Source organism: Rana temporaria, chromosome 1 (genome assembly GCF_905171775.1).
Source record: "Rana temporaria chromosome 1, aRanTem1.1, whole genome shotgun sequence".
Classification (NCBI taxonomy): domain Eukaryota; kingdom Metazoa; phylum Chordata; class Amphibia; order Anura; family Ranidae; genus Rana; species Rana temporaria.
This window is the reverse complement of record NC_053489.1, coordinates 269,030,286-269,053,062: the sequence shown is the minus strand read 5'-3', so window position 1 is coordinate 269,053,062 and position 22,777 is coordinate 269,030,286. Positions and strand designations below refer to the sequence as shown.

The 22,777-nt window shown below is 43.6% G+C and overlaps 1 protein-coding gene across 1 annotated transcript in view; it reads right to left on the bottom strand.

Moving 5' to 3' along the window:
• The window catches only part of LOC120941989 (fructose-1,6-bisphosphatase isozyme 2), a 68,197-nt gene that overhangs the window by 26,063 nt on the left and 19,357 nt on the right, over window positions 1-22,777 (bottom strand). The window contains exons 3-5 of the mRNA XM_040355489.1: window positions 15,309-15,401; window positions 5,274-5,414; window positions 1,105-1,242 (exon numbers count right to left, since the gene is read on the bottom strand). Coding sequence (XP_040211423.1) covers window positions 1,105-1,242; window positions 5,274-5,414; window positions 15,309-15,401 — 372 coding nt within the window. The remainder of the gene's footprint in view (window positions 1-1,104; window positions 1,243-5,273; window positions 5,415-15,308; window positions 15,402-22,777) is intronic.

Genomic DNA, 22,777 nt, shown 5'->3' with positions numbered 1-22,777 from the left:
TCAAACACTCGGCGTCTATGGACGCCAACTGTATGTCACATGAGCGCGCCCGCAAGCTAACCCCCTCAGGAAAGAGCTTCCCAGAGGGGGTTAGCTTTAGCGAAGAGGAGCCGAGACAGCCGTCGTGGGACCCCAGAACAGCAGGATCGGGGCCACTCTGTGCAAAACGAACTGCACAGTGGAGGTAAGTATGACATGTTTGTTATTTAAAAAAAAAAAAAATCGAACCTTTACAACCCCTTTAATGTTGGATAGCTCAGATGTCAGGTTGTATTGTGGAAATGTTTACTTTAAATCTATGAATGTACACCTGTTTCTTAGGACCAGTCTGTATTTCCCAAGCCAATCTCTACTTAATTACACTTTATCATACATAAATATACTAGATTATGAGTTGGTATCTTTATCATACTGTCAAAGTGGGGACACAGGCAATTTTCTGCGCATTGTTATTTATATCATATCGGGACACAGGCAATGTTTACTTTAAATCTGCAAATGCACACCTTTTTTTCTAGGAATATTCTGTATTTCTCAAGCCAATCTCTACCTAATGATACTTTATCATACACAAATATACTAGATCATGAGTTGGTATCTTTATTATAGTGTTAAGGTGGGGACACAGGCACAAAAAAGGCACTTGCTTTTTTTCCAGGAGCTTTGTGAACTTTGCAAGTATCCCCACTATGACTTCATACAGCTTGTCTGATACCACAACAAGGTCATAGAAGGCCATGGTCACAGAAGGTCGTGGAACAAGATAACTGTTATCTCCCAATTCAGATCTGTAGCTGACACCTACCTCTTTCACAAGCTCACCCTTTTTACAGAAGCGATAAAGAAAACTTTATTGACATAAGGCCAGGGCTGACCTGCCCCACCTGTCTCCTGACACCAGATTGTTATTTTTTATTTTTTCAATGAAAAACAAGGTTTGCTATGCCTCATGCAACCTCCATGCAAATTGGCAGTAGCCAGAATAGAATTCATGTTTGATGTTTTTGACATTTGTGCCATTTGGTCTACAATTCTAGTTGAAATCTAAAAATGATGCAATCGTCATGGATCAAATGCGCCATGTGACAGAATTCGATTACTTACCGCAGGGAACTTCTTGTTTTGTAAATACTCTGTTATTGCCGGATCAAAGTGCTTGGCATATCCCTCATTGAGACTGTAAATCTTTCCCTTCTTTTTAATTTTCACGTTTTTTTCAACTAAAATGAATTCTCCTAGAGCCTGAAAGAAAATATTATTATAGAAATAAAGTTGTGTGTATAGTCATGGTTTTTGTTCCGTAATCCCTGCATAACTTTAAAAATAATGATGTTGTGTATGCTGCAATCTTAGCACCTGGGCACCTGCGTCTGTATCACAGCAAGCATGACTTGAAACAAACTATGTTCTTATTTACTATAAAAAGTAAGTAGAAACAAGAAACCTTGGCGACCAATCAGACTTCAGCTTCATAGGAAGAAAAGCTAATGAATACTGCTTTCTGCCATCAATGTCCTACGATATGTTAAAAATGTTGCAGGTTCTCTAAACTGTATCTATCTAAGTGAAGTCTATACCAGAATATACACAGTTGCATTTAACCCTTTCTTCAAACGCTAGCGGGGGTTAAAAGCTAGCGACCGAATAGCGCAGCTAAAACGATCGTAAAGCGCCGCTTTACCGATAATACGGCCAGCTGGCAGTGTGAAATAGCTCTTGAGATAATTCAGCTTCACTCCATGCCCATATAAATATAGCCTAGAGAATGTACAGACCCCCCTTCAGCACAGATGGACCCCCCCCTTTAGCACAGACCCCTCCATTCAGCACAGATGGACCCACCTTCAGCACAGACCCCCCATTCTGCACAAACCCTTCCATTCAGCACATATGGACCCCCCTTCAGCACAGACCCCCTCATTCTGCACAGACCGATCCATTCAGCACAGACCCCCTTAAGCACAGATAGACCCCCTTTAAGCACAGACCCCCTTCAGCACAAACCCCCCCTCCCCCATCCCATTCAGTACCTCAGATCAGCCATCAGCGCTGCACAGGCACAGCAGGTTCCCTCCCTCTGTGTACACAAAGCCCATAACCCCAATCGCATTCTGCGATCCACCAATCAAAACCTACTCCAGATACCCAAAGCCAGATACAAGTCCAAAGGAGATCGAAGATTTGCAGTCCAGGGACCTCAGCTGTGGAATGCACTACCAACCACCATCCGACTGGAGTCGGACCACTTGGCCTTCAGGAGAAAGATTAAAACCCATCTCTTCTGAGGTCAAGGGGTTCCTTACTCATGAAATGGATACAGCGCCCAGAGGCGATTCAGTTCGCATGTGTTGCGCTTTACAAGTTTCTCACTCACTCACAAACACTGGAGGAGGAGGCGGCTTCACTCTGCTCGCTGTGCCTGTGTGACATCCCACCCAGGACCGCTCAGACAGCCCGCGGCCGCAAAACCTTCTCGATTTTCCAGGGGGAGGTCAATTGCCCCCCCTTGCCCTATGGAGCGGACGCCCATGATCATAAGACAAACTGTAACCTGCCTATGTTTCTTACTAATAAAAATATTCAACAAGACCTTGTTCCCCCTGAGAATCTCAGGGCCATCCCAACCCAGTCCTTCAAGTATTTTTAGGGATATCAGCTTGGCGGCTCCTTTAAACACAGGGTGGGAATATCCTAAAGTGAGGAGGTTTTGGATAAGGGTCGATCAAATGCTCTACACCAGGGGTGCCCAACCTTTTGAAGGCCGAGGGCCACTTAAGCGACTTAGTAACCAGTTGTGTGCCACAATGAGTGGAGTGGGCAGATGACAGGTCTGTGTCCAGTCTGCATATGCAAAACAGACACAGCCCAATCTACTCTATGGGCCCTCTGATCCAATCAGATGGAAGAGGAGGGATCGCCTTCTGTTTTTTTTTTTTTTTTTTACAGATCGGATTGGAGGTAGGCAGTTGTAAACGGATAAAAGTCTGTTTACATCTGCCGCTCCATAGAGGTGAATAGAGGGTCTGATTGGGTTGGACCAATTGTGTGAAAGGGGCCTAAAGTCGTGTACACACGATCGGATTTCTGATGGAATAAAATCAGATGGAATTTTTAGTCGGAATTCCGATGAAACTGACTTTCATCAGTCTTGCATACACACTATCAAACTAAATTCTGACCGTGCCAAAACGCGGTGACGTAAAACACTATGACGAGCCGGAAAAAAAAAATGAAGTTCAATGCATGGATTTTTCTCCAGTGGAGTTCCACACAGACGATCGGAATTTACTATCATTTTTTTTTCGATGGGGTCCACATATGATCGGTTTCTCCGATGAAAAAAGTCCATCTGACTTTTTTCATCGGAAAAACTGATCGTGTGTGTACACGGCATAAGGCTGCTTTTACACTGATGGTCTGTGATCTTCTCACAATTTGGGTGTAGCGCAGTGTACCTGTGGTTAGCTGCACTTTGCCATAGACGTCTATTATTATCCTGCAGGTGTGGTGCAATGTCTGCAAGGTAGACAGACAGAATAGTGTAATGATTCTGTTAAAAAAAACGAGTAAATACCTATTCAATTCCTTCATCTATATCACCTCCGGCATTCTAGTTTATATTCTCTCATTCACTTCCTGGTTTGCATCGCTCGTTCATGTAAGAACTACATTTCCCAGTATCCATTGCGGCACGCCCAGTAATTCACACCTCCTTGAAGTCTCTAACACGTAGAGAGCGTCCTGCCGCACAGATGTAGTTCCCAGGAGGGGGTGAGCACAATACTGACCACCGCAGTAAAGCCTCCCTTCACGGTGGTCAGTAAAATCAGACAAGCAGGAAGTGAACAGAACAGAGAAAAAATAGAGCAACTTCTGAGCAAAAACAAACAATGAGGAAGTGAAAAGAGAAATGTCTGCAGGTAAAGGATGCTTATTATGAATTTTTTTTTTACCTTTACAACCCCTTTAATGTGCCTTAAACTTACATAACCCTGATTTACGTGAGTTCTAAATTTGCACTGCTTTAGTATAGTCTTTCAATTATTTATTTGTTCATGTCAGTGTATTGACCTTTTTTTCCCTATTTGGAATATTGTGATTACGATGGTTACATTTACCTTTGGACATCCAAGATAATAAATAAATTAAACCTATTCAACAAGAAAAAAAAAGCCTGCAAATTATAAAAGTATCCTAACTGAACTTGTAGGATAGCTATAGACGTGTTAGGAAACGTCATTAGTAAATACGTTCTATTTGCAGTTCTGTTCTAAAATAACAAGCAAGCTTCTATGATTGATAAAAACAGACTTACTTACAGCAATATAAACTGTACAATCATGTTTATGCTTGGCCCAGTCATTCAAGTGATTGTAAACCTTTTTTTCATTTTTTTTTTATATCAAACATGTTATACTTACCTGCTCTGTGTAATAGAATTGCAGAGAGTGGCTCCAATCCTCTTCTTCTTCTTCTTGGTTCACCCCGATGGCACTCCTGGCTCTTCTGCTTTTTATTGTGACACCATTGTGGTACACCTACGGTTTGATACTGAGCCACGCTGCTTCCGTCTATAGACACAGACAGTCTGGCTCGGCCCGCCCACCAATCCCTTATCACAGAGTTTGAATGACAGTAGCAGAAGCCAAAAGCCGATCTGCCCTCGGAGACAAGAGAGAGAGGAGGGAGCCACTGTTCTCTGGCACAGTGTTGGATCAAGATCAGGCTCAGGCAAGTATAAGACCCCTTTCACACTGAGGTGTTTTGCAGGCGCTATAACGCTAAAAATAGCACCTGCAAAGCGCCCTGAAAGAGCCCCTGCTGTCTCTCCAATGTGAAACCCCTGAGGGCTTTCACACCAGAGCGGTGCGCGAGCAGGACTGTAAAAAAAAGTCCTCCTAGCAGCATCTGTGGAGCGGTGAAGGAGCGCTGTGTATACCGTTACTCCACCGCTCCAGCCCATTGAAATCAATGGGCAACATAGCTATACCGCTGGCAAATCGCTGCTGCAGCAGCGCTTTGTGGTGTTTTTAACCCTTTCTTGGGCGCTAGTGGGGGTTAAATACGATGGTAAAGCGCCTCTTTACCACTGACGCCCCAGTGTGAAAGGGGGCGGGGTAAGGGGGATACTGCAGCACAGAAGGGTTTTTACCTTGATGCAGAGAATGCGTTAAGGTAAAAATCCTTAAGCCTTTAGAACCACTTAAATGTGTGAAAACATTTAGAAATACCTAGAGACCACAGAGGCCAAGAAATGTTGTTGTCATACTTACAGGATCCAACATGAAACAATCCACTCCTTGACCAGTAGACAGTGCTACAAGTGTTGCACTTCCATATAGCGCATAGCCTGCTGCTACAATGTCACGTCCAGGTTGTAGGGCATCTTGCTCGCATGGTTCTGTTTCCGTTGTCTATGGTAAAAAGAACTCTGTAAGTGAGCAGTACATACTAATAGTATCTACAAAAACAACATTGGCTGAAAGGCAGATCAATGTAAATAAAATATATACTGGTAACTAGTGATGAGAAAATCGCCATGGGTTTGGTTTGATAAGAGTGTAGCAAATCTTGCTCAAAGTTTACAAACCCTGTGTTAAACTTCTTTGAATTCTATGGGGAAGTGAATGTTGTTTCCAAATTCTGGTCATTTGTAGTATTATTAAGCAAGCAATTGTCAAACAAAAAACATGGGAATCTGAACACTGCCATGAAAGACATGGCACAATTAGGAACAACATTGGGGTGGATTCAGAAAGCAATTGCGTCTGCGTAACCATAGTTACGCAGCGCAATTGCTTAGTTGCGCCGGCGTATCGAGTGCTCCTGATTCAGAGAGCTCGATACGCCGACTGCAGCCTAAGATATGACTGGCATAAGGCTCTTATGCCATCGTATCGTAGGCTGCATTCTTACGCTGGCCGCTAGGTGGCGTTCCCGTAGTGGTCAGCGTATAGTATGCAAATTGCATACTAACGCCGATTCACAACCCTACGCGAGCCCTGCGTACGCAGTTTACGTTGTTTCCGTTCGTCGGGTTCCGCGTAAGGCTGCTCCTGCTATTAGCAGGGGCAGCCAATGCTACGTATACCCGTCGTTCCCGCGTCGCGAATTTAAAATTTAACGTCGTTTGCGTAAGTGAATCGTGAATGGCGCTGGACGCCATTTACGTTCACTTTGAAGCAAATGACGTCCTTGCGACGTCATTTGCCGCAATGCACGTCGGGAAAGTTTCCAGATGGAGCATGCGCACTACGTTCGGCGCGGGAACGCGCCTAATTTAAATGATCCACGCCCCCTATGGGATCATTTAAATTACGCACCCTTACGCCGGGCATTTTTAAGGAGCGCCCGCGCAAATTACGTAGCTACTGCTTCATGAATGAAGCGTAGCGCAGATAATTTGCGTAGGTGCAGGGTAAAACCGGTACGCTGCGCCTCCGTAAGAAGTGCGCAGCGGTACCTGAATCTACCCCATTATCTCTCAATACACAGAATTGTCAGCTTTCCCTATCAGCTCTAACACACACACTAACAATATGGTTGCTGTGAGAACACCCTTTCACAGTGGGCTGGGTCATAAATGCCTTCAATTTATTGGCACTTGGGACCCAGCTGTGCAGAAGAAAAACATGTGCACTGCACGAATCTGAAGGATTTGCTAGTGGATAGACTTGGGTACAACCAGCCTGCCTATACATGGATCGAATCTCGAGCGGTCCCTGCTGAACCGGACGCATTTTCATCTATGCATGGCCAGCTTTAGGCTGCTGCTGGGCTTTACCGCTAACGCACCGGCGGCCCCAGTGAGCAAGGGGTATTAGTATCCTCCTTTGCTACTCCCCTGCCAGCTACTTGAAACGTTATGTTGGGAGGCGAGGGGGACGGGTGGAGATTATGGGCCTGCACAGACAGTAATTAGACACTTCCAGATAAGGAGAGGACCATGATGCGCAAAGAGAGCCGGGAGCTAAGGAATTTACACTTTCTGGAATAGTCTCATTTTATAGCAAGTTCACATTGGGCACATTGCATAGTAATAATCAAAGCAATTAATGGAGATGAAAATCACTACATTTATGCATTTAAAAGAGTTGATTTTGCTGTGCCTTTCATCGCAATTTTCAGGCTAATGACAGGCTCCCTTTTGAAAGAATTGAAAGCCAGGAAAAAACAGACAACTAGTAGGTCAACAATGACAAACTACAAATTTATCTTTGTATAGCTCCTTTGAGTTAACATAGTTGGCCTAGAAAGCCTATTAGGCAGGCCAGGGTGCAAATTTACATCCGTGGTTGCAGGAAAGAAATTTGTACGATTCCCCTATCAACACTGACAGGACTGATAGGGGAATCCCTCCTGTTGAGCCATTGTCTGCTCCCGACTTGGTACATTACTGTTCGAACCTCGAAAATATGCTGAGACTCAAACCATGTATGGTTGGCCTTATTCAGTTTGCGTTGAATTTTATTTTTTCCCTGTTCCCACTTAGGATCCATGGGCCAGATTCACAAATGAGATACAACGGCGTTTCTCCTGATACGCCGTCGTATCTCTGTTTCTATCTAAGCGAATCAGTTACGCATAGATATCCATAAGATCCGACAGGTGTAATTGATTTACACTGTCGGATCTTAGGATGCAGTACCACGGCCGCCGCTGGGGGGAGTTCGCGTCGTAAACCAGCGTCGGGTATGCAAATTAGGAGTTACGGCGGATCCACGACGGTTTTTCGCGTTCGCTACGTCGCCGCTAGTCAAGTTTCCCGTCGCAAAGTTAGTCGTTTTTTTTGGTGCCCTAACTTTATTCAGCAAGTGTATTGCTGTCTAAAGTATGGCCGTCCTTCCTGCGTCTAAATCAAAAATTTAACGTTGTTTGCGTAAGCCGTCCGGGAATACGGAAGTACGCTACGCGCGTCGCTGTTCAAAAAAATTACGTCACGGCGCGCAAAGCACGGCGGGAGTTAGGAAACGGAGCATGCGCAGTAGGTCCGGCGCGGGAGCGCGCCTAATTTAAATGGCACACGCCCATTTGAATTGGCCCGCCTTGCGCCGGAGGCCGCGGGCGTAGTTTTCATCGCAAGTGCTTGGTGAATCAGGCACTTGTGATGAAAAATTGCGGCGGTGTAACCTATCTAGGATAAGTTACGCTGCCGCGATTCTACGTGAATCTGGCCCCATGTGTTTACTGTTTGTACATTTGACCATGGACCATGTCTAAAGGGAAAATGTAGGGGAATTGCCAGTGTAAGCAGTGTGCCTAGCCATGACTGCCAGGACAAAACTGCTTCTTTACTTCCCCATTTGTCATTGAAATACCAGGCCAGCCTGTTTGGTGGGTGTAGAAGCCATTCTAAAGCTTCCTAGAAAGGCAGAGAGCTACCCTGCTACCACAAAATCCAGATTACTTATCTAACTACACTGCAAACAGAACTAAAATACATTTGTATACAGCCACACCTTTCACTGTGGAATTCTAATAGGAAATGATGATGACACTTGTTTTTCAGGTCACACTCACTCTAGTAAATATTTAAACCGGTTATTCCATGACTAAGGACATCATTGCACAAAAATAGACATACTTCCCTAAACCCGAATGCACACATGTATGCATTAAATTAAACAATTGTGGGTTGAGCGAACTCAATGTCCGCTGGCGACCCGCAATCGCCTAGTACAGAGACAGAACGGACATCTGCATTTGTAAACAAGGCAAATCCCTGTTCTGACAGAGATCTACTGTTCCGTAATCAGGAACAGTGATCTCTGTTATGTCCCAGGCAACCCGTCCCCCCTACAATTAGAACACGCTGTGGGAACACACTTTTTATAGCACTTTTATAGCATTTTTATAGCACTGATCAATGTAATAATGTCACTGGTCCCCAAAAAGTGTAATACGGGTCTGATTTGTCCGCTGCAATGTTGCAGTCCCGCTAAAAATTGCAGGCGCCACCATTACTAGTAAAAACAATAAGAATAAATAAAAGTCCCTAAATCTATCCCATAGATGTAAAAACATTTGGGCAAACCAATCAATAAAGCCTATTGTTTTTTTTTTTTTTATACCAAAATAAAATGTAGAAGAATATATATTGGCCTAAACCGATGAATATGTTTTTTTTGGATATGTATTATAGCAGAAAGTAAACAAAATAGTTTGGGGCGATAAAACTGACACCAACAATGGGGCAATGTTCCTCCCATTGATACCAAAAATGGGGCATTATTTACTCCCATTGATGCTGGGCATTTCTTACTCTCCCCTTAAAGTTTGAATGACAGTAAACTGGCCCTTTGTTTTATGTTGCAGCAAAAAAGCTCACATGACAGCAGTGGTGTGGTGTGACCAGGGCACATAGAAAACAATGGTGTTCTTTCAGTCCTCGCAGAGACATACATAATAAATAAGCATGTCTCTGCATGCTGTGTGAACAAGACCAAAATATTCTATGCAAGTTAAATCTGCACGGTTTTCCCATCTGTTTGTCTGCACTAATGGCATGAACAAGGCCTCGCTGCTAGAAATATATTTGAAAAATCTTTTCATCCCGCCCTTCGAATTTTCTCATCGAATGACTCCACTAACCAGTTATACACATAATTAGAATTTCGGACAAATGTTTTTTTTTTTTGCATGCTAGTTTCATATTGAAAACCATAGGTTACTAAAGTTACGAAAATTCTCATAAGACAGAATACAGCTTCGAAAGTGATGTAATGTATTGTATTGTATTCTTTCGTTTCAGAGTATGCGCGGTCTTGGTCACACCATTTTTTTCATACAAATACTATATCAGACCTCAAATTTTGCACTCGCATACTTGCATTTTGCGAGTGAAAAACGAGGTCTGGCGAGGAGCTGGGCTGCCTGGGAGTGGGAGGGGGGGCAAGCACTGCGGCGGACGGGGTTAGGAGCTGTTCTCCCAGCGGTCCTCCCGATGGCAGAGAACACGGAGGAAGAGGAGAGCCACGGATCGCAGAGCGGTATAGCCCGCTGTTAGAACTTACAGTTCCTCTGCTCTGCTCGTTCACACAGCCCTGCCTCCTCCTGACCCTGCACCTGTGATAGACAGAATGCGGGTCCAATGCTGTGATGTGTTGTTTATCACAGGTGTGGAGTCAGGAGGAGGCGGGGCTGTGTGAACGAGCAGAGCGGAGGAACTGTAAGATCTAACAGCGGGCTATACCGCTCTGCGATCCGCGGCTCTCCTCTTCATTCTCCCATGAACTGGCCACCGGGGGGCGCACAATGACTCTGCAATCACGGGGGGCCACACAATGACTCTGCAATCGCGGGGGGGACGCACAATGACTCTGCAATCGCGGGGGGATGCACAATGACTCTGCAATCGCGGGGGGCCGCACAATGACTCTGCAATTGCGGGGGGGGGCCCGCACACTGACTTTGAAATCTGGGGGGGTCGCACAATGACTCTGCAATCGCGGGGGGGGGCGCACAATGACTCTGCAATCTGGTGGGGGGCCGCACAATGACTCTGCAATCTGGGGGGGCCGCACAATAACTCTGCAATAGCGGGGGGCCGCACAATGACTCTGCAATCGGGGGGCACAGTGAGGCTGCAATGTGGGGCACAGTGAGGCTGCAATGTGGAAGGGAACTGATAAAATTGTTGTTAATATTTATTTCTGTAACTTAATTCTGCATAAAACCTTTAAGTGTCATTTCATGAGATTATTTATGAGGGTGTGATTAGCGGCAGAATTGGGGGCGGAGAAGGGTAGGGGTTGGGTGGGGCAACTGGTGGCGAGTAACCCTTGAGGCCTGGCTAGTGGCTCAAGACTTGAAATTTTGAGCCCTGCTATATTAAGTACGGATGTTTCTGCATAAGCTGTTGTGATCGGCTCTAAAAAGCTGTGTATTAATTATTAGATTTTCGGACAATCGCTCTGAATGAGTTTTGTTTTTTTACGGCAGATATTCTCATTGTTTTTACGGGCCTTTCGACGATTTAACAAGAATTCTTACGATTACAATTTTGAAAGAGAGTCTGTGACCAGCTAAATACACACACTGGGAAGGGGGTAGGGTTACCCAAATTCTAAACAAGGTTTTGTTTTCACTCACATTGAGCTGGTGACATCATGAAAATACTTTATGTTTATTTAGCAAGGTATGGAGCAATGTGCACAGTACAGGGACCCTTAACAACCAGCCAGCAATAATTTTTTATCATTCTGACTTCTCCAAATTGATTAAGTTTGTTATCTTCCTATCATTGTTAGCCTTTGTACTGCCCTAAATGTAAGCCTCCTTGTCTCTACACAGAATTCAGTAAGAAAAAAAAACAAAAAACAGCAAGAGTAGCAGCTGCCCCAAAGAGTACGCCTCCCTCTCATATTGCCCAGAACACAGGAGCACTGGCTTTAGCATGGTGTAACTTGTGTGTCACATTGCAGTTAAACCTGCCTTCACAAAAACAACAGAACATGTACAGTTCTGTGGAGTTTTTTCATTGTATTTCACCTGCTTGGGTACTGTGTACAAATAATGGCGGCAATATATCTAAAGGCCCAGCCTTAAAGATGAAAGGTTCCATTGTACGTAATTTTGAAAACACATAATTACTAGGATATTCATTATGACCAGAACAGTATGTTATTTTCCTTCTAATGAACAATAGATTCAGTGAAGGCACGCTTTCCTTCTCTTGGCCAAGGGCTGTTTTGCAGTTTTTCTCAGAAACATGACCGGTGTGTTGCACAGCATCCACAGAAAATGCTATAGATGTTTCCACTTCATAATCCTCATCGTCACCTGCTGGATGCACTGAATATCCATGTTTCTCCCCCATAAAAAATTGCCAAAAAATGTTTTCTGTGTTCCCTTACTTTATTGTTTGTTTTTTTGGCCGCCCTACACGCTGACTGCCATTTTCGCCTAGGTGACAATGACGCTGTCATGGACTTTGGGCTGCAGGAGAACCATTGCCTAGAGAACTCTGTTTTTAATGTGTTCTGAAGTTATCACAGATCACAGGTGAGGATGGTTACCTTTAATAGCCATTAAAATCCCTTTGCCCTGGTTCACACTGGGCTGCGGGAGTGAAGCCGTGCGAGTTCAGCTGAACTCGCACGGCTTCACTCCCGCTGGCAGTCCCGATTTCGGCTGCGATTTAAGATACATCTGTGCAGGTTTCTGCACAGATGTCTATGTAAATCGCGGCCCGAAATCGCAAAAAGTAGTACAGGAACTACTTTTTGAAATCGGTGCAGCGCCGCACCGATTAGGACAGTGTCATTGCCGACAATTGCCGGCAAATGCCGCCGATTTGAGATGTGATTTCACATGTGAAATCGCATCTCAAATCGAAGCAAATCGTACCCAGTGTGAACCTGGGCTTTGTGTCAACTTGTGTGCATGTTATCAGGCCGAAATCACCAGGGTATGTAAACTTTTGATCGAGTCATTTGGGTAGTTTCTGTTGCCATTATTTAAAAGGAGTAAACACAGTTGATTGATAATAAATTGCCAAACCATGAGTGAAATAAATATATATATATATATATATATATATACTGTATATTGTGTAGAGCAGGGGTGCCCAACCTTTTGAAAAGTGAGGGCCACTTAAGCGACTTGGTAACCGGTCGCAGGCCACAATGAGCGGAGCGGGCGGATTGCAGGTCTATGTCTACTCTGTATATGCAGAGCGGACACATATACAGCCCACTATACTCTATACTTTTTTTCTGGTTTGGATTGAAGGTAGGACACAAGTCGGTTTACATCTGCCACTCCTTAGAGGTGAATGGAGGGTCCAATTGGGTCAGACTGACCATGTGAAAGGGGCCGAAGGCTGCTTTCACACAGATGCCCTGCAGTTTACCCGCACCGCTGGTGCAACCCAGTGTACCTTTGGCTTTCCTGCACTTTGCAAAAGACTTCTATTATATTCTGCAGGTTTGGTGCACTTTCAGAAAGCTCACCAAAGTTGCAGGTAATAACAGAAGTCTATGGCTCAGTGCAGGTAACCCCCAGGTGCGCTGCTCTGAACCTGCAGATCAATTTGAAAGAAGCCCAGTAACCACGGGAGAACAGATATGCACATAAATACACTGTCATTTTAGTAATAAAACTGACATTTAATAACAGTATTCTATTCCATCCCAGTGCAAGAGACCACGGGCCACATCAGAAGGCTCCGCGGGCCACATCAGAGGGCTCCGCGGGCCACATCAGAGGGCTCCGCGGGCCACATCAGAAGGCTCCACGGGCCACATCAGAAGGCTTCGCGGGCCACATCAGAGGGCTCCGTGGGCCACATCAGAAGGCTCCACGGGCCACATCAGAAGGCTTCGCGGGCCACATCAGAGGGCTCCGTGGGCCACTGGTTGGGCACCCCTGGTGTAGAGGGACTTTAACTTTTTTATATATCATTATTGCTTTGTCAAGTGCAGGGTACTGAGGAGAAACGTCTCCTTTCTTAAATGCCCGTGTACTCAGAAGCGGTAGTACGCCAATATTTAATAAACGGACACCTCTGTGTTTCACTGGTTTTCTGTAACTGTAATCTCGTGAGACATGGCGAGATTACTGTAACAGGAGACGTTCTCCACAGTTCAAATCATTTGTAGATCACTTCACTCCTCAAATAAAAATGTTCTGAAATGCACTGGATGGCACTGCATGTCACTGCACAGCAGAACAATGCGTCACACTGCTGTGCAGTGACATGAACAAAGTTTTACTGTGGGACACTTTAAATAAAGTTTAAATAAGAAAAAAGCAAGTAATGCAATACATTAAAATGATTATTGCAGATGTCATGGCCCTGGGCCTCGCGAAAACTGTTTCATTTTGGTCACTTAGTAGACCCCAGGTCCCGCACCCTGCACTCCTTTACTGAGCTCCAAGCCAAACATGACATCCCACGACAAGCATTTCTCAGCTACTTGCAGATTCGTCACTACGCCCACACAATAGCCCCCCGGCTCCTGTTCTCAAAGCCAACCCCATTTGAGCGTATCATACTCGAGGGCTCAGCCCGAAGGGGCCTCATAACAGACATATACCGAATCCTAAACGAATACCCCTTACAAACTAAAGGCAAACACGCCTATATGCTCCGATGGGAGAGGGAGCTGGGGGGGGTGCTCTCAGAGGATGAGTGAGGGGCGGTCTGGAGGCTGGCGGCCAAGAGCTCGATTTGCACCCTTTATAGGGAAAACACGTATAAAGTACTGTTCTTTTGGTACCTGACCCCGGACGTCCTCCACAGGATTTATCCTTCCACCTCTGACCGATGCTGGCGCTGCAATCAGGCCAAGGGCACACTGTTCCATATTTACTGGACCTGCCCCTTGATCGTCCCGTTCTGGACTAGGATACAGGAGCTCCTGACCCGCCTCCTGGAGGCGCCCATACCCCTCTCCCCGAAGCTATTCCTACTGGGCCTATCCCAACCCCGCATAGCTAAACCCTACAAGAAACTGCTGAGACACATAACCACAGCTGCGAGGTGCCTGATAGCACTTCATTGGAAGAAACCAATGCCCCCATCCCAAGAAGCCCTTTATGCTAGGGTCAAGGATGTAGAGCTTATGGAAAAGATGACAGCTAGGATCAGGGATAGGTTGGAGGACCATGACCTGGTCTGGGAGAGGTGGCATGTGGAGGAGGACCCGCCGTGAGCTGACGACTGGTCACCAAGGTACATGACCTCCCCCGATATTCCTGCCTGCCCCCCCCCCCTCTCTGTCCCCTCCCCTCTTATCCTTTTTTTTCCCTTTTTTTTCCTCTTTCCCCCACCTTTCCTTCTTTCTAATTTCCTCCTCCTTACCCTATCCCCTCCTTCCTCTTCCCCTCTTCTTTGATCTCTAGTTGTTTTACATGTTACTGAACGTATAACCAAGTATGAAGCCGGTGTGTAAGTACATTCAGCTGGAATTCTGAACCACCTCTTTTCTATTACACCTGAAATATTTTGTATTTGATCTTTTATAAAAATAAAAAAAACTGTTATTTGGAAAAAAAAAAATGATTATTGCACCAATTCCTACTGCAGCTGGCACTGACAATATCCGCTATGGTAAAACTCTGTGTTTTTCTATTTCCGCTAGTGTGAACGTAGCCTTAATTTTGTAGTGTATTGTTGGTGTGTGTAATTACTAGATATGATTGGTGTGCCTGGCAGTATTTTTTTCTGTTTTTCGAAGGCAAAATTAAAGCAGCAGTGTATGTCTGTTTCTGGTAGTTTTCAGTCACAAGTGAGGTCTCATTCTACAGTCCACTAGAATGTATAGAGCGCAACACTGAGCGTAACATAAAACACATAGACTTACCTTTCGATAAATAGCAAATATTGTGCCAATTGAGGCTAAGCAATCAATGTTGGATGAACCATCAAGGGGATCGAAGCAAACAATGTATTTCCCCTGTAAGAAGCAACAGTTCAAAAGATAAAATTTCAGACAGAAGCAATGTTGTACATAAATGATATATAAACACATTGTCATAGTCCTCTGTATTTTAGAGTAAGGCCTCATTTACACTGGCACAGAAAGCTATATATCATGAAAAACTAGCATATCTCAGCCACCTGTACAACCAATGACAGGCTGCACCTGCACGTTGGTAACCACACATACGTGTGTTTACTTGCGTACACGGACAGATGTGTGCATTTTGCATTCAGGGCTGCTCCGGGAAGCCCATTAAAGTCTATTAGGAAATTAAGCCACTTGTCCTAATGTAAAAGGTGTGCAGATGTGGGTGAGCGCCCCTAAAGGTAAACTTCTGCATTCGGGGCCGCTCATCGGCACCTGCACGTTTGGCACATTAGGACAAGTGTATCTGTCTATATAGCCGCATGTCCTAATAGACTTCAATGGGCTGCCTGCATGCAGCACCTGGTACAAAAAAGACGTCACACAACAAAACGGACGTAGAGCAGGGCCAGGACGCTAAGGATATTGCAATTGCCAGTTCACCCTTGCAGCCATGGCAGGTCTGGAGGCGAACGGCTATACACAACTGAAAGTGTTACTCCCTAGTGTCGGGCAGGCACTCTCCAAATGTGAGTGGAATGAAAAATTTTTTTTTTTAAAAGCCTGTGAGATATTTTTTATGCTATGGAGGCCTCCTTTTTTCTTTGTCTTTCCCATGATATGCTGTAATCATTGAGAGAAAAACTGTGATTGATGAGCATTTGTGGAGAGTGCGTTCCTCCAGTTGATATATCCAATTTATTTATCTGGTGAGTCTAATTGAGAAAGAGCAGGAGGAAGGATTCACATATTGGTGAAGTTTGCTTTTTGTGTTTTTTTTTAAATGATAATCACATATAGAAAGACTGTTTATTCATTTGGCATACTTTGTAATTTTTGTTTATTTTTTCAATATTGATATTTGTCATTGCATTTTTTGATTTTTTTCTGCACCTTATCTCAGCAACTTTATAGTACGTTGCATATAGTTTGCATTATGCACCAGTACTTTATAGACATTGCATATTGAATTGGTTTAACGTATAGTACAGTTGAACCTTGGATTACGAGCATAATCCATTCCAGGAGTATGCTCATAATCCAAAGTACTCGCATATCAAAGTAAGTTTTCCCATTGAAGTCAATGAAAACGAATATAATTAGTTCTGCATCGATTTCAATGGGATGCAATACCGAATGCTGCCAGAGGTGGGGGGGCGCCAGAGAGCGCCAAAAACTGCTGAAAAGGCCCGAGGACACTTCGGCTCATTTCCTGCGCCCCCGTACCTCAGGCCAAATGAGGTACTGCTGGTCAATGTTTGGCTTTTCTCGCCTCCTGCGCCCCCGTACCTCAGGCCAAATGAGGTACTACAGGCCTATTTTCGGGTCTGCTCGGGTTCTGCGCCCCCATACCTCAGGCCAAATGAGGTTCTGAAGGCCTATTTAGCTTGAATTCTGCTCATCTTATGAGTCAACACTCACAAACCGAGTCAGAATTTTAAACAAAAGTTGCTCGCAAATCAAAACGCTCTCAAACCAAGTTACTCTTAAAACGAGGTTCGACCTTAAGCCAACCTCAATGCTCTGTCTAATTGGGCGACTAAGTGGCAGATGAGGTTTAATGTAGATAAATGTAAAGTTATGCACTTGGGGGCTAAGAATATGCATGCATCATACATACTAGGGGGAGTACAACTGGGGGGATCTGTAGTGGAGAAGGATCTGGGGGTTTTAGTTGATCATAAGCTCAATAATGGCATGCAATGCCAAGCTGCGGTTTCCAAAGCGAGCAAAGTCCTTTCTTGTATTAAGAGAGGTATGGACTCCAGAGACAGAGATATAATTTTGCCCCTGTACAAATCATTAGTAAGACCTCATCTGGAATATGCAGTTCAGTTTTGGGCACCAGTTCTCAAAAAGGACATCGGAGAACTGGAGAAAGTGCAGAGAAGGGCAACCAAACTGATATGAGGCATGGAGGAGCTCAGCTATGAGGAAAGATTAGAGGAACTGAATTTATTCACTCTTGAGAAGAGGAGAATAAGGGGGGATATGATCAACATGTAAAAATATATAAGAGGTCCATACAGTGAACTTGGTGTTGAGTTATTCACTTTACGGTCATCACTGAGGACAAGGGGGCACTCTTTACGTCTAGAGGAAAAGAGATTTCACCTCCAAATACGGAAAGGTTTTTTCACAGTAAGAGCTGTGAAAATGTGGAACAGACTCCCTCCAGAGGTGGTTCTGGCCAGCTCAGTAGATTGCTTTAAGAAAGGCCTGGATTCTTTCCTAAATGTACAGAATATAACTGAGTACTAAGATCTGTAGGTAAAGTTGATCCAGGGTAAATCCGATTGCCTCTCGGGGGATCAGGAAGGAATTTTTTCCCCTGCTGTAGCAAATTGGATCATGCTCTGCTGGGGTTTTTTGCCTTCCTCTGGATCAACTGTGGGTATGGAGTTGGGTGTATAGGATTTTACTGTGTTTTTTATTTTGTTTTTTTGTTTTTTGTGGTTGAACTGGATGGACTTGTGTCTTTTTTCAACCTGACTAACTATGTAACTATGTAACTATGTAACTGTGTATATATATATATATATATATATATATATATATATATATATACACATGTAAATGTTGCATAATTGGTTTAAACATACATACACATGTTATAATTTGTAGTATTCACTATTTTAGATTGTAAAGTTTTTTTGTGTGGGGATTAGCGCTATTCTTATCACTTTACACACTTCGCTGTTACTACTTACAAAAAAATAATGGCCTTGTCACGCTATACAGGCAACTTTTGTCCCACTTGCCCTTCCCTATTATATTGTAAGCTCTCAGAAACAGGGCCCTTGTATTGAATTATATTATATTGTAATCTCTTCTGAGCAGGGCCCTCGTATTCCTCTTGTATTTTATTGTATTGTACCTGTATTGTTTTCCTTTTATATTGTAAAGCGCTGCGTAAACTGTTGACGCTATATAAATTCTGTATAATAATATTGTAACTGTACTGTCTCCCTTTATAATGTAAAGCGCTGTGCAAACCACTGGCACTACACAACTCCTGTATTATTATAATACATAAAAAACAAAACATTTGAAAATAATTTGAAATAAAATAAATGTATATATTCAAGCCAGATTTATTTCATTACCATTAAAGCAAATAATGTGCATTAGTGTTTTTACCTGTGTGATATGTAAATAATGAAAATGCAGCTACTACACAAATACCATATTGTTTGCTCTTATCTCCTAAATTCCCTTTATTTCCTCAATGATCCACCAGTGAAGCCCCAGGAAAAATGCATTGTATCTGGGCACTGGGCACACACTCCTGCCCCCACAATTCACTGCTTGCTGCCAGAACAACAAAGAGCAAGGCCCAAGCAATGTCATATGGAAAGCAAGGGGTGTCCTTTGAATCATCAAAGTCGGTATTTGCATAGGAAATGTTAATTTGAATTCTGCATATAAATGTTCACTTTAAAATGCACAAGACTACCCTAGATGATAGAAAAAAGTAGTTTTACATCTCTAGTGGTGTACACACTTAAAGCAAATATTAGAGGAAATTATAGTTTTCAGATTACATTAGGCTTCATTCACATGGCTTTACATAAGGATAGGGAGTCCTTTCAGCCATGTGACTTATTTTGAAATTTCACTGGACTCAGTAACTTTTTTTTAAACCATGAATCCTCATCCTATGTAAACTCAGCCTATTACCTGCTAAAGCAATGGCGCCACCTTCTGGTTTTGTTCAGTAAAATGTATTGGCAAAACATGAATATGTAATTAATTATTCCCCAGAAGTGAAGTTTCAGATTTAACAACTGGAGCCATTATTATTATTATTATTATACACGATTTATATAGCGCCAACAGTTTACGCAGCGCTTTATAATGTTAATGGGGGACAGCACAATTACAGTACAGTTCAAACCAGAAGGTACAGGATGGCCCTCCTCGTAGAGCTTACATTATAAAGGGAGGAGGTGGTGGTACAAAAGGTAATAGCTACAGAGAATGATTTAATTGGGGCAGCTCTGGGACAATTGTTAGGTGGGTGTGGGATAGGCTTCCCTGAAAAAAATAAGTTTTCAGGGATCTCCTAAAGGTGGAGAGGTTAGGGGCTGATCAGACATAGCAGGACAGGGAGTTCCAGAGGATGGGAGAGGCTCGGGAGAAGTCCTGAAGGTGAGCATGGGAGGAGGTAACAAGTGAGCTAGAGAGCAGGAGGTCCTGGGAGAAGTGGAGGGGACGATTTGGGCGATATTTGCAGATGAGGTTGGTGATGTAGCTGGGGGCGATGTTGTGAATGGCCTTGTATATTGTGGTTAGCATTTTGAATTTTACACGGTGGGTAGGGGAAGCCAGTGAAGGGATTGGCAGAGAGGAGAAGCAGTCACGGAGCCATTAAAAAATAACCTTCAAGGCTCTGCCCATTCTGGTTACATCAGGAACAAGACCCTTGTTTGGATTTATGCTTCCCAAAAGTGAAAATAATCAATTATCTCTGTATCTGTAGGTATTATGGAGAAACGAATCTTCAAAGTTTACAGAGGCACCAAAATCTTATTTTATTTGTTTTCTATTACAGAATCTCCTGATGTAAACAAACAGCAAGTGCTTGTAAATTGTTACAAACTGACAGAAGCTAGATTTTAGTTTTGATGTGGACTTTGAGAATGAATTCATTAATTTCATATTACAAGCATCTAGAGAGGACAAGGACAACTTGTTTTAAAGCTCTTTTGTTGATTTATAAGTATATGTGAATACTTTAATGGCCATAGTTTTGGGCAGAGGTGGACTTTTAAAAAACTATTTTCATATGTATATACAGATATACAGTATATATAATATACAGCGGCTTTATATTTAATTAATGAAATACAAAATCCTCTTATTAATAAGGGAAAATCTACTACCTTTTATACTGTAATAGCATTAGTATTCACTATTTTGTGAACTGTCAGTGTGGTTTTGTGGTTTTCTGACAAAAATGGCATCTAAAAACTGATAGTGAATGCAGAGTTGTAAAAAAAATTTTTTATGACTTAAACATTATTAAAGACCCTTACATATATAGTTACATAGTTACATAGTAGGTGAGGTTGCAAAAAGACACAAGTCCATCAAGTACAACCTATGTGTGTGATTATATGTCAGTATTACATTGTATATCCCTGTATGTTGTGGTGGTTCAGGTGCTTCTATAATAGTTTTTTTTAACTATCGATGCTCCATGCTGAAACAACCACCTGTGGAGAAGAATTCCACATCCTTATCGCTCTTACAGTAAAGAAGTTTAAGGTTAAACCGCTTCTCATCTAATTTTAGTGAATGGCCACATGTCTTTTTAAATCCCCTTTCGCGGAAAAGATTTATCCCTATTGTGGGGTCACCAGTACGGTATTTGTACATTGAAATCATATCACCTCTCAAGCGTCTCTTCTCCAGAGAGAATAAGTTCAGTGCTCGCAACCTTTCTTCATAACTAAGGACCTCCAGTCCCTTTATTTGCTTTGTTGCCCTTCTCTGGACTCTCTCCAGTTGCAGCACATCCTTCCTGAGGACTGGTGCCCAGAACTGAACAGCATACTCCAGGTGCAGCCGGACCAGAGTCTTGTAGAGTGGGACAATTATCGCTTTATCTCTGGAGTTAATACCCTTTTTAATGCAATCCCCTTACAACCCAATGTTACCTCACAACACGGCCCCTGCAAGTATAGATTGGATAGTTCTGATTAAATAGGTCAAAGAAATGAAGGCTTTTTAACTAGCCTTGCAGGACAAATGTCATTTTTGCATGTGTGCGCTATAATCTGTTTTGTAGTTTATATTGTGAGCAATGACTATCCAGTGACTGTCTGCATTCTACAGACTTAGGGCCAGATTCTCGTAGATCGGCGTATCTTTGTTCCGGCGTAGCGTATCCTATTTACGCTATGCCTCCGCAACTTAGACGGGCAGTTGCTGTATTCTCAAAGCACTTGCTCCGTAAGTTGCGGCGGCGTAGCGTAAATAGGCCGGCGTAAGCCCGCCTAATTCAAATGTGGAACAGGGGGGCGTGTTTTATGTAAATGTTATGTGACCCGACGTGATTGACGTTTTTCACGAACGGCGCATGCGCCGTCTGTGGAATATCCCAGTGTGCATTGCTCCAAAGTACGCCGCAAGGACGTATTGGTTTCGACGTGAACGTAAATGACGTCCAGCCCCATTCATGGACGACTTACGCAAACAACGTAAAATATTCAAAATTCGACGCGGGAACGACGTCCATACTGGTACGCCGCATGTACGCCACCATATAGCAGGGGTAACTTTACGCCGGGAAATGCCTAACATAAACGGCGTATCTGTACTGCGTCGGCCGGGCGTACGTTCGTGAATTCGCGTATCTAGCTGATTTACATATTTCTAGGCTTAAATCAGCGTACACGCCCCTAGCGGCCAGCGTAAATATGCAGTTAAGATCCGACGGCGTAAGAGACTTACGCCGGTCGGATCTAATAGAAAGCTACGCGTAACTGATTCTATGAATCAGGTGCATAGATACGACCACGCAACTCAGAGTTACGACGGCGTATCCGGAGATACGCCATCGTAACTCCGTTGTGAATCCGGGCCTTAATGTGCATATAGCCAAAACCTTTTCTATTCGTTTTGGATAGAATGGGGAAACGTTAGATCCCCTGTTAGATTTTACTGCTGTCTGGGACTCCGTTAGACCCTTTTCACATTGAGGGCATTTTGCAGGCACTATAGCGTTAAAAATAGCGTCTGCAATCCACCCTTAAACTGCTGCTTTATTCACTCCAGTGCGAAAGCCCGAGGGTTTTCACACTGGAGCGGTGCGCTGGCAGGCCGTCCGAAAAAGTCCTGCCAGCAGCTTCTTTGGAGCGCATTAGCAGCGGTGAACTCATCGCTGTTAATACGCTACTGCCCATTGAAATTAATGGGCAGTGCCACGGTACAAACCATGATAGGAGTTCTAATTCTTCTATGCTAGCGAAAACAACAATTCAGAAGGGTCGACTACAGATACTTTTAAAATTTGATCTACCAATACATTTTATTGTGTTGATTGTATTGCCCTTCCCCAGCCCACAAAGAATAGCTTAGAACAGCTGCATCACATTGAAGACCGGAAATTGAGCGTGAAAAAATGCCATTTCATATGGAAATGATGCCTTCCTGTTGTGGAAGAGACACAAGGGGATCTGCTACCAAAAGCTTGTGGCTACAACATGAACTGCTGTTGTTTCTGATGAGTGAATGGTTCAGCTAGCAGTTACAAGCCT